The sequence below is a fragment of the Pogoniulus pusillus genome, chromosome 15 (genome assembly GCF_015220805.1).
Source record: "Pogoniulus pusillus isolate bPogPus1 chromosome 15, bPogPus1.pri, whole genome shotgun sequence".
Taxonomy (NCBI): domain Eukaryota; kingdom Metazoa; phylum Chordata; class Aves; order Piciformes; family Lybiidae; genus Pogoniulus; species Pogoniulus pusillus.
Window position 1 is genome coordinate 6,152,237 of NC_087278.1, and position 12,851 is coordinate 6,165,087.

The following is a 12,851-nucleotide window of genomic DNA, read 5'->3' on the forward strand; positions in this document are numbered from 1 at the left end:
CTGTGATACTGTGAACTTGAGGCTGTGTCCCTTTGTTCTGTTGCTGGTTGCCTGGGAGAAGAGACCAACCTCCACCTGGCTACAGCCTCCCTTCAGGTAGTTGTAGACATCAATGAGGTCACCCCTGAGCCTCCTCTTCTCCAGGCTAAACAACCCCACTAGTGACAGGACAAAAGGACACAAACTGAAGCTGCACCAGAGGAGGTTTAGGTTGGATATTAGGAAGCACTTCCTCATGGAAAAGCTGATTAAGGCACTGGAATGGACTGCCCAGGGAGGTGGTGAAGTCACTGTCCCTGGAGGTGTTCAAGAAAAGCCTGGATGAGTCCCTGGAGACTTTAAGAAAAGATTGGGTGTGGCACTTGGTGGCATGGTTTAGCTGATGTCATGGTGTTAGGCCACAGGCTGGACTTGATGATCTCAGAGGTCTTTTCTAGCCTCAATGATTCTGTGATTCTGTGGTTAAATCTCACTCCAAAATACACATCTGACTCTCAAATCCTTCCTTTTTCTCCTGGGTTTTTTAAGGTTTTGGGAAATGTCAGATAACTTTTCCATCCAGAAATTTTTATCCTTTAATTGTGTAGATTCTGCATTGGTTGATTCTCTCTAGAATGACAAAGCATGGGTCCACCATGGAAAGTCCAGTATAATTAGTGGGTTTAGTCATGACAAAACCTCAAAGGTAGGGAAAGTTTTACAACAAAGATCTCGTTTTCACAAGGCATTCTTCACATAGGGTTATTTTTCAACACCACATCTGAGCTGGTTCTGTGAAACTTTTAGTGCTTTTGACATTGCTTTTGATAATGAATCAACAACATAAAACAAGTGACATCCTCACAGTTTTGCTGTAACGTCTCTAGCAAACCCTTGTTAATGATTTCCTCTTCTCAACTCAAATCTGAAGCACCAGAGTTAGGAACTTTGATTTCCTCTGTGTAAAACTTAGTGCTTCTTAGGAGAACTCCAGTGTCTCTCTTTCTTGTCACTCACCATCTCCAAAGAGCTGCAGAATGGCAAGATCCACCTGGCGCTTCCAGCCTGAGTCCTTTTGGATGGCAATGCCATAGCCAGTGGAGGCAAACACTTTCCCACTCCCAATCGTCACCAGCTTGCAGCCTTCATCTCTGCCAGCCATGTAGTTTAGCACTGCTGCATCATAAATGAAAGCATCCAACTTCCTGCACAGGTGCAAGAAAGAAGAGAGGTAAAGTACACACAAAAAATAGAATCTGCATGAGTTCAAAGATGTTCTCAGGTAATTAAGGCAGAAATGAAGCTCTTTCAAATAGACCACAGCAGTCTGCATCTTCATTTTCATCAGAATCAACGAAAACCTGAGGCTACCTTGGCAATGAGAACTGCCTATTTCTTTCTGACTCTTTGATAATCATCATTTCTGATCTGAAAGAAATTTCAGAATACAAACATAGTGCAAGGTAAAGATGAACGAAAAGGAAGTTGAGGAGATCTATAACCCTAAGAATAGCTCATACTTCTGTACTGCCTTTCATCTCAAAGGAACCTAACATGCTTCATAAAATGTATCAATAGCAGATAGCAAAGTAGGGATTGGACTACAGAAAAATTACTTCCAGTTCAAAATGCTGGCAGGACTTAAGTAAGCCAAAGAGAATTCTGATTATTATCATTAAATATAGCCAGGACATCATGTTTAACTCCTCAGTCACTGTGAAAAGATGGAGGGATCTTTACCAACAGAAAGTGGCCACAACAGCAACTTTATGGTTTACCATATTGAGTAGCTCTTTGGTGAAGAATGCTTAGCTGAAAAACCTCAAGAAAAATTCTATTTCAATACAGAGAAATCCCCATTATGGTCTGGGATGGGTAGACAGCACAACAGACTGATGAGAGCCTTCTTCTCACTGCAACAAATTGATTTAGGAGTGTGGACAGACTCAGGGGACAGCATCTTCCACATGACACCAAGCTAGGAGCAGGTGTTGATTGGTTGGAAGGCAGGAGCCCTGCAGAGGGACCTGGACAGGCTGGATGGGTGGGCAGAGGCCAATGGGATGAGATTTAACAAGGCCAAGGGCAGGGTTCTGCACTTTGGCCACAACAACCCCAAGCAGTGCTACAGGCTGGGGACAGAGTGTCTGGAGAGCAGCCAGGAAGAAAGGGACCTGGGGATACTGGTGGATAGTAGGCTGAAGATGAACCAGCAGTGTGCCCAGGTGGGCAGGAGAGCAAATGGCATCCTGGCCTGCATCAGGAACAGTGTGGGCAGCAGGACAAGGGAGGTCATTCTGCCCCTGTACTCAGCACTGGTCAGGCCACACCTTGAGTGCTGTATCCAGCTCTGGGCTCCTCAATTCAAGAGAGATGTTGAGGCGCTGGAAGGTGTCCAGAGAAGGGTGGCAAAGCTGGTGAGGGGCCTGGAACACAAACCCTATGAGGAGAGGCTGAGGAAGCTGGGGGTGTGCAGCCTGCAGAAGAGGAGGCTCAGGGCAGACCTCATTGCTGTCTACAACTGCCCGAAGGGAGGCTATAGCCAGGTGGGGTTGGTCTCTTCTCCCAGACAACCAGCAACAGAACAAGGAGACAGAGTCTCAAGTTGTGCCAGGGGAGGTCTAGGCTGGATGTTAGGAGGAAGTTGTTGGCAGAGAGAGTGATTGGCATTGGAATGGGCTGCCCAGGGAGGTGGTGGAGTCACTATCCCTGGAGGTGTTGAAGAAAAGCCTGGATGAGGCACTTAGTGCCATGGTCTAGTTGACTGGATAGGGCTGGCTGATAGGTTGGCCTGGATGATCTTGGAGGTCTCTTCCAACCTGGTTGATTCTTTGATAACCAAAGGCAACCAACAAGTAAATACTCCCACAAGATCTGAAATGGAGAACTTCCTGGTAAAACACCAAAGGGCCTTTTCTCTGCACATTCTCATATCCAGCCTTTTTTTTTCCAGTCCACCCACTACACATATATTTCCAACAGGGCAATAATCTCAGTTCAAGGATGTATCTGTGAAGAAGTTCGTCCAAGGGTGTGGGTATGAAGCCAGGATGACATCTACCACAAGTGAAGAGCCTTGGTTCATCCATATATTTCCAAGACATAGCATATTTATTTCCTGGATGATGACTATGCTGGCAAATCTACCTTCCCAGGATGGCATCCAGCGATAGTACAATCATTTATAATGGGCTGTGTGCCTCTGAACCTGACAAAAGGGTTTAAGAATATTCAGTCAATCTGCTAATTAAATTGGCTGAACATCTCCATTCGTGCTTTGAAATGAACTTTCTTCTAAGAGTGCAAAAGGAATACCAGCAACTGTGAGGTCTTTTTTTCCAGTGGGGTTGGGCTCTGACAACCAAACTGGTCAGCTCTAGGAGGGAGGCTTGGAAAATGGCATTTTAGGTTAGGTCCTTTACAGATCCTCTGATATTTAACAGGATGAGCTGCTCAAATGTACTTTTTGTTAATGTTTTGTCTCTCCATTTCCCAAATTACCCTGGGGTGTATTACAAGGGGTGTGGCTAGTAGGTTGAGAGAGATTCTCCTGCCCCTCTACTCTGCCCTGGTGAGGCCACATCTGCAGTACTGTGTCCACCTCTGGGGCCCCCAGTTCAAGAATGACATAGAACTGCTTGAGAGAGTCTAGCACAGAGCCACAAAGATGATTAAGGGAATGGAACATCTCTCTTATGAGGACAGACTGAAGGAGCTGGGGCTGTGCTGCTTGGAGAACAGGAGATTGAGAGGTGACCTCATCAGTGTTTATAAAAATGTAAATTGTGAGTGCCAAGAGGCTGGAGCCAGACTCTGCTCAGTGATGCCCAATGACAGGACAAAGGGCAACGGGTGCAAGTTGAGGCATAAGAAGTTTTATTTAAACATAAGGAGGAATTTTCTCCCTGTGAGGGTGACACAACACTGGAGCAGGCTGCCCAGGGTGGGTTGTGGAGTCTTCCTGTCTGGAGTTATTCAAAACCCACCTGGATGTGTTCCTGTGTGATCTGCTATGAGTGATCCTGCTCTGGCTGGGGGGTTGGACTGGAGGTGCTTTTGAGGTCCCTTCCAGCCCCTGACATTCAGTGATTCTGTGAAATGCTCCCAGTTTGTATACTTCCTTACTATTCAAATGATTTGTTCAGCCCTTAACACTAAAACATTCTGGAGAGAAAGGTTACTTCCACCTTCCATTATACCACATCAGTTAGCGACACACTGGGGTGGGATTAGTCCAACAGATTGTTTCAGCTTCCCGATCAGCATAATCTTTTACACACAAAAGGAGGGGAAACAAAGGAATTTCCAGGTGACAGCATAAACACTCTGATTAAAACTTTGTCTACAAAGGTCTGTGAGTTTCTCCTGTGTACGTATAAGGTCTCATCAGCACGAAACATCTCCATGAAGTAAGGTCTTTGGAAGTAATATACACAAGGCTAAAGGACACGAGGCAAATGTACACAGAGGTACAGAAGGTTTTCTCTTTTGGTCGTCTCTTTTTTGTGGGGGAGAGGTTGTTTTGTGTTTAGGGTTTTTTTGTTTGTTTTAAATAATCTTATAAATGCAGAAAATCCAGAAACTTTTACACCTATCAAAAGGAACAGGGAATTACTCTCTTTTGCTGCGTGTGCTCTTGGTATCCTTTTAAATGTGGGATGATAACAGAGGTTCTTTTCCCAAACCTCTTAATTTAGTCTTTTTTCCAGACATAAAGTCAGACTTCTACGGTGAGCAACCATGGAAAACGAAAGCCTTACCCAGTTTTCAGTGAGAACAATGCATCATCCACCCCTCTCTGGTTGAACTTCACCATGTAGCTGTGCATTTCGGGGTAGTTGTTGCGAATGTTCCTTTCTGTGCTGCCGTTGGGGACTGTCCCAAAACGAAAAGGGGGTGAGAAGTCGTTGGGTTTCTGGAACTGGAGAGACAGAAAAAGAACATTTCTCACAATCTTTCAGCAAGAAGCAGTCGTCTGAATGGAAGAACACACTCTCCTTGGGATGTAATTCTGATTGTCTTTTACTCCCCTGCAGAAAGCATTACCAAGCATGTCTATATTTCATTGTTTTCAAGCACAGACATCTCCTGTTGGTGCCTAAGAATCAAGTTGATCTCAACAACAAAGACTTTCTGGCCATTTCAGATTACATATCTAGAGACTGAAAGGTTAGATAAAAGGGAAAAGGTAACAGCAGCTTTGGAACACAGTCAGTTTAAGATTTTTCAGTAAAATCCATGTGCATTTTATCCAGTGTCATTTACATCCTAAGAATCATCTTCTCAGCTCTGTAGATGCCTTTGCACATCCTGATCCCGACTGAAGTAGAAAAGCAATTAACGAGGAGAGATGCCTCTCGGAACACCTCACACCCACTTCAGCAAAAGAACGATCAGGCAAATGTCCTAAATGAAAAGTGATTAGTGGCTGCGAGTTACTAGTAACATTTGATGCCCAGAACAAAGCTGGCAGAGTACTCCAAACCCTTTTGCTGCTCCCAAGAAATACATTCATCATAACATTGCCCTGCGGCTGCAAGGCTGTGAGATTTTATATGCCACTTGCTTAACTCAAGACATAATCAATGCTCTCTGGGGTTTTATGAGCAGTAAAATTTAGACTGTCAATTATGAGGACTGCTTAAAACCCCTAGAAACCAGCAGATGGGAAGAAGCACAGAACTGTATGCCAGGAACTGAATAAGCAGTAAAAAAAAGATGCAAAGGTAGGTTCAACGGAGGGAAGCTCCCTCCTTTCTTGATATATCAAACAGCTTGCCTGGTGCTAATTCTTTACTTCCAACTGTGACTGTGTGTTTTTATCATTCTGAGAAGGACACTAAGAACATACTGACAGTCATATCACAGTTCACCTACTACATGAATATATACAGCCATTCTCTACAGTGAAAATGGGCTATAGCTATAAAGTCTATAATCTATAGCTATACCTTAAAAAGCATGCAGATGACAACTTTAAAAGCATGCAAATGACATTTGTTCTCCTGAAAGCCTGTTTGGAACCCAGTCAATTCAGCTGAGGCCAAAGCCACTAAAGCAGTGTATCTGTTGGACTTGGTGATTCCCAATCTGAACGTTTCTGTGATTCATTCACAGCATATTAGCAACAAGGCCAACCAGGAGCTGTGTCTGTGGGTAGGTGAACACACTGCTTACCAGACAACTCATCTGGCTGTGTGAGAAATCATCTCTCCAGTCTGGATGACTAGGTGGGCTAGCTTGTTCATGTACACCAGTGTGTGAGAGAAAGCTCATCTCCTACTGCTTTAAGTCAACAGAAAGCATCAGGATTGGGTTTTGAAACACAGGTTGGCACATCCCCAAAAAAACCAGGTTTCACACAGCATAAAACAGACAGCAAGGTGGCTCTTAGAAACTTGTCCCACCCCCTACAGATGAAAACAAATTCATAGCTATCAAAACCTGTAATGAAAGCAAACTTTGATGGGAGAAAAATCCCTGCAGCGTGCTAAAAGCATTCCTTTTTTTACCAAACTGATTATCACAGCAGCTTAGGGGACACATCAGAAGAAGGCCATTGCCACACAAGATACAGAGGAACCTTCCTTGACTTGCTCAAACAGGAGTTTGCAAAATGGACAGGTTGTTTCCCCAAAGGCTGCAGAACCCAGCCTTGAAGACAGATGGCCCCCCCCCCCACACCAACAGAGTAACACCAGCAGGGCAAGCAGCAGGCAGGCCCAGCCAACATTAACATGACCTCAGCTTCAGCATGCCCTTTGGAATAGAAGCAGCTATGAGAGTCTCTCTCTGGGCTCAAAGAGTGTTAAGAGAAGAAGAGGCCCTGTCCAACCTTCACTCTCCATTAGCACTGAAACAATCTCTAGTGTCATTTGCTCCCATCACTATGTCTGTGAACCAGAGTAAGAAGGATTATAGAGGCAGGCTGAGCTATGATAAAGGAAACAATCCCACCTCTGAACTATTCTTTGCCCACTTTGTGTTCAAAAGCGTACCTTAGAAGCCAGAGGTGAAAGACTCCATATTTAACTGTTAACCTCCTGGGCACTCAATAAAGAGTGGCCCCATCCAACCTCTCTTTAAACTCTTACAGTGCTGGAGCATCCACAACTTTCCTGAGGAACCTCTTCCTGTGCCTCACTATCCTCATGGCAAAGAATTTCTTTCTAATGTCTGATCTAAATCTACCTTCTTCCACTTTGAAGCCATTACCCTTCATAAAAAGCCCCTCTCCAGCACTCCTGTAAACTCCCTTCATGCACTGGAAGGCTGCCATAAGCTGTAGCTGGAGTCTTCCCCTCTGCAGGCTGAATAACCCCAAGTCTCTAAGCCTGATTTCACAGGAGAGCTGCTCCAGCTCTCTGACCATCTCTGTGGCTCTCCTCTGGACCTGCCCTAATGGTTCCATGTTCATCTTGTGTTGGGGGCTTCAGATCCAGACACAGTAATCCAGGTCAGGTTTCATGAGAGCAGAACTGCCTCTGTCAAGCTGCTGGCCACACTTCTTTTGATGCAGCCCAGGATGCAGCTGCCTTCTGTGTTGCAAGCACACAATGGTGCCTCATGTGGAGTTTTTCATCAACCAACGCAGAAACACAGAATTAACCAGGTTGGAGAAGACCTTCAAGATCATCGAGTCCAACCTATCACCTAACACCTTCTAATTAACTAAACCATGGCACTAAGTGCCTCATTCAGCCTTCTTTTAAACACTTCCAGGGACCTCCCTTGGCAGCCCATTCCAATGCAAATCACTCTTGCTGTGAAGAACATCTTCCTAGCATCCAGCCTAAACCTGCCCTGGTGCAGCTTGAGACTGTGTCCTCTTGTTCTGTCACTGGGTGCCTGACAGAAGAGACCGACCCCCACCTGGCTATGATCTTCTTTCAGGTAGTCCTAAAAAGGAAGAAGGTCTCCTCTGAGACTCCTCTTCTCTAGGCTGAACACCTCCAGGTCCCTCAGCCTCTACTTGTAGAGCCATGCTCCAGCCTCCTCACCAGCCTTGGTGCCCCTCTTGGACATGTTCAAGCACCTCAACATCTTTCTTAACTTGAGGGGCCCAGCACTGGACACACCCTCAAGTTCTCCTCCTCAGATCTGCAAATAGGACTTATTCTTTGCATCTTACACACACTTCACCCACAGTGGATGGAAGTGAGACAGAAAACCGTTTGAAAGGATCTAATGGTGCTCACACCAGAGACCTTTAGCTCAAATGCCTAAAAGGAGCACACATCCCCAGCCACTTGGTTTGATGTTTGCAAAGCTGAAAGCAATTGAGGGCCAGCTCATTCCACGGTTCATGGAGCCAGAGATAAGCAGCTAACTTCTTCCCATTTGAAAAGTAATAGTGGGACATGCATGCAGCTTTCTGGCAGGAGATGGCAGCTGAAAAAATCTCCATGTTTATGGCTTGGCAGTAGGTGGGCATAGCTCAATCCACGAATAGAAGGAGCTTCAAAGAGCACTCCAGAGCCAAAGGCTGTGGTACTTTTCTGACCACACTTCTGCCCCACTTAGCTCATTCTGAAGGAGCAAGAAGACATGCAAACCTCCCCAGAAAATATAGGGGGCAGGCTGGGAAGGAGTGTGTCTTCTGCTAGCAACAGAGTGGAGGAACATGTTTGGAGGGACTGGGGAAGATCCATGAGGAGGAAAGTTAATTGACACTGCTATCAAAGAGTTCAGTAAGGGAAGCCACTTGTGTGGCCTCTCACAGGGCTAGAAAAATGGCTCTGGTCAGATGTGTCAGCCTCAGGGAAACAGGGCACTTTGGCAGGCTCATCTAGGAGTCTGAGAGACATGAGGTAGGAGCCAATGCAGGGGCCATTAAATGGAGGAAGTCTGTGCAAAGGTAATCTCAATGCCTCTGTAAATATTGACAAAGGAATTAACCACAGATATTGACAGAAAGGGTTAGGATTTAGATTAATGAGAGAACTCTCCATCATTTCATGTAAATGCTTCTCCTGCTGGAGCTCTAAGTCACAACTACTCTACTCCAGGCATCTACAAAGAGGAGCTTTGTGAGTCTCTGACAAAGAATTGTGATAAAAGGGGAGCAGAAGATAAGCAGCTGCACCAGTTGCTGAGCAAACCCAGGTGCAGAGAGTCACAAGGAGTGGCAAACAGGGCTGTACAGGATCCACACCTGTAGAAGCCCCACCTCACACTTCCCTGCAGCAGGAGCCCTGTCCTGCTCTCCAGCTTTACCTACCTCAAGAGATCACCACCTGGAAGGAAAATCATAGGGCTCAGCCTGGTCTCCAGCTGGCTCACCATGGGGTCTGAGTCCTGAAATGCTCTCCTTGTGTTCAAGGTGATGTGACATCAGGAACTGCATCAGGAACAGTGTGGCCAGTAGGACAAGGGAGGTTATTCTGCCCCTGTACTCAGCACTGGTCAGACCACACCTTGAGTACTGTGTCCAGTTCTGGGCCCCTCAATTCAAGAAAGATGTTGAGGTGCTGGAATGTGTCCAGAGAAGGGCAACAAAGCTGGTGAGGGGCCTGGAGCACAAATCCTATGAGGAGAGGCTGAGGGAGCTGGGCCTGTTTAGCCTGGAGAAGAGGAGGCTCAGGGGTGATCTTATTACTGTCTACAACTACCTGAAGGGGCATTGTAGCCAGGTGGGGGGTGGCCTCTTCTCCCAGGTAACCAGCAATAGAACAAGGGGACACAGTCTCAAGTTGTGCCAGGGTAGGTATAGGCTGGATGTTAGGAAGAAGTTCTTTGCAGAGAGAGTGACTGGCATTGGAATGGGCTGCCCAGGGAGGTGGTGGAGGCACCATCCCTGGAGGTGTTCAAGAAAAGCCTGGATGAGGCACTTAGTGCCATGGTCTAGTTGACTGGATAGGGCTGGCTGATAGGTTGGACTGGATGATGTTGGAGGTCTCTTCCAACCTGGTTGATTCTATGATTCTATGACATGCTTTGGCCTACGGGAGAAACCTCTTACAGAGCTAGCTTCACATCAGATGTGGGAGGAAGGTGGATGCTAGGGAAGAGAGTGGGAAGTAGAAAAGGGAAGTGTGCCTGAAGGGCTAGGGTAGCTCTGGGACATGAGACATCTGTGTCAGAGCCCAGCAGTTGCCTGCCTCTTCAGCCCCTCACTGCACAAATTGAAATCTAGAAGCATTAAGTCCAAATCACGCCAGAGCTTTGCGGAAGCAGCCTCTCAGAGTCAGAAAGCAGCTCTGGAGAGTGATAAACACCCAGGCTGGGGGCTATTAGCACATTGGGAGTGAAGAGCCCCTTTCCCACTTCCCCACTTCCCCCCGCACCTCGCCAGGAGAGCTGTCAGAGCAGCAGTGAGAAGGGGTTTAAGTGACTTGTCTGCAGAGCTGTTTCATTAGCGGGTTGGAGCCGTGCCGGGCGGGAAGCAGCATTGTTCTCAGATGTTCGAATATCAATCTGCATAATGAAACAGGTGATAGCAGCTCTCCCCATCCAGGCAGACGTGACTGGAGAGGACTCAGGGATGAGGGGAAAGGGTTATGTCTAATTGGCCGCAATTAATTGGATGAGAGTTTTTCTGTTCCAATATATTGTCTATCACCAAATGGTTCCTACAGAAAAGCACATCTGCACTTATTCATCCCTCTTTGCACCGAGGAGTGTTTGCCAATAGCATTGAAAGCAGTTTCCCCAAACTCAGCAAGCTCTCACAACAAAAAGGCTCCTTTTTATCAATTGATCTGCTTCTACCCTGCTTTTACAGAGGGGAAAAAAAACCATCATCCCCTGCTGGGTAACTTAATGAGCTGGCAAAACTTGGTGTGGATGCTGTAGCGCCTTGCCCTTACACAGCTCCCCCCGAAGGGCTCCTTTCTCTTAGTAAGACCCAGACTTTCAGTTCAAATTTTCTGGCACAGGGAGCTCCACAGCTCTGACCCACCAAAATAGCTCCTTTGACAGAATCACAGAAGCATGCAGGTTGGCAAAGCCCCTCAGGATCACCAAGTCCAACCTAGAACCCTACTCTACAAGATTCACCTTAAACCATAGTCCTAAACACCACATCCAAACGACCCTTAAACACATCCCGGGTGGGTGACTCAAGCACCTCCCTGGGCAGCTCATCCCAGTGCCTGACCACTCTCTCCATGAAAAACCTTTTTCCTAACATCTAACCTGATCTAGGGCAGAGTGTCCCTGCCCATGGCAGGGGGGTTGGAACTAGGTGATCCTTGTGGTCCCTTCCAACCCTGACCTATTCTATGATAACCTAAACCCACCCAGTCTTGGCTTGAGGCCATTCTCTCTTGTTCTATCTCCAACTACCTGTGAGAAAAGGCCAGCACCAGCCTCTCCCCAGCTTCCCTTCAGGTAGTTGTAGGCAGCAATGAGGTCTCCCTTCAGCCTCCTCTTCATCAAACTCCCCAGCTCCCTCAATCGCTCCTCGTAAGATTTATTCTCCAGGCCCTTCACCAGCTTTGTTGCCCTCCTCTCCTCATGTCTCTTGTATTGCAGTGCCCAAAACTGAACACAATACTTGAGCCTCACAACTTTGTTAGCTGCACGTCCAAAGCAGCTTCAGCCCATGTTAGATACTCTGTGTTCAGTTCATTTGCCCAGGAATTTCATAGACTCCTAGAACACCAGATTATAAGGGACTCTAAGGATCATCTGGGTCAAAGCTTCCCAGGCAATAACACAGTTGAAATGAGATGGCCCAGCACACAGTCAAGCTGAGCTTAAAAACTGTCCAGTGCAGGGGAATCTCAGGATATCATTGCAATGTCTAACTGTTTTTCATGGTGAAAAGCTTTCTTCTGGAGTCCAACCAGAATCCCACCAGGGGTAACTTGGATCTCCTGCCCCTTGTCTTTTGCACCTGTAAAAAAGAGTCTCCATCTTCTTGGTAGCCACCCTTTATGTGTTGGTAAATGGTAATAAGATCTCCCCTAAACCTTCTCTTTTCAAGGCTGAACAATCCCATTTCTCTCAGCCTTTCTTCATACTGCAGGGCTTCCAGTCCTTTAATTTCATTGTGGAAGCTCATGTCTCAGAGCCCCTGTATCAGATTTGCCAGCCTCTGTGATATTTTGGCTATTCTGATGCAACTAAACATGCCTTAGGCTTCTACATGTGCACAGTTGAACCTAAGCACTGGACCATTTGGCCCCTGGGACAGTTTCTCCCACCAAAAGTACAGGGAGCCAGGTGCCTCATGACCACCACTCTCTTGAACTTGCTCATCAGGCATCAGTCACAAGCTTTTGCACAGGCACATATAAGCAGCACTCTGCTTGCTCTTTTGGCAGCTGTACAACCAGCAGACATCTGTTATGGCATAGGCTAAATATCTCTGAAAAAGATGGCATTTATTAGTGAGCTGTGAGATAAGATTTAGTGACACGAGGCTAGGAGAGCAAAGTCCATGCTCGAGTGGGTAATTTTGGCACAACCTCTCTGTATTGCCCACAGATTCCTCATTGGCCTCTCTTGCTCCAGTTCAGCTGCATGCCACTGCAGCTTGCAGGTGCAGACAGCTTGCTCCTTTCCAGAAGGCTGTTTGCAAAGGAGCTTCATCCAGAACTTGTTAAAAATTAAAGAGTGGGTCAATGGTTTTCAGGTCTAACTCTGAGGTAACTCTTTGCCTACACTTAAGTCTTGATAGACTATGCATGTCCACACCAGCACATCTTGCCCTGTATGTCTTGCTTCTCTATCCCCTATCTCAGCCAGGAACCTAACGCCTTTGCAGCTAATGGATGACTCTCAAAGACAAGAGACTTGTCCTTCTCATACCCCTAGATTTTTTGTCTCCAAGCTGCACCATGAACAATACCCCAGAATCACAAACCTGCATCTGGCCCTTCTCTCTCCACTGAACCTCTTCTAGACATCATTGTTCCTGACAACTC

General features: G+C 46.5%; 1 protein-coding gene across 7 annotated transcripts in view; it reads right to left on the reverse strand.

Moving 5' to 3' along the window:
• Positions 1 to 12,851, reverse strand: part of GRIN2B (glutamate ionotropic receptor NMDA type subunit 2B) — a 332,222-nt gene that overhangs the window by 5,649 nt on the left and 313,722 nt on the right. For all 7 annotated transcript variants that reach the window (XM_064155083.1, XM_064155084.1, XM_064155085.1 and 4 more), the window contains 2 exons: positions 4,740 to 4,900; positions 997 to 1,184 (listed from right to left, as the gene is read on the reverse strand). In XM_064155083.1, the coding sequence (XP_064011153.1) occupies positions 997 to 1,184; positions 4,740 to 4,900 (349 nt within the window). The remainder of the gene's footprint in view (positions 1 to 996; positions 1,185 to 4,739; positions 4,901 to 12,851) is intronic.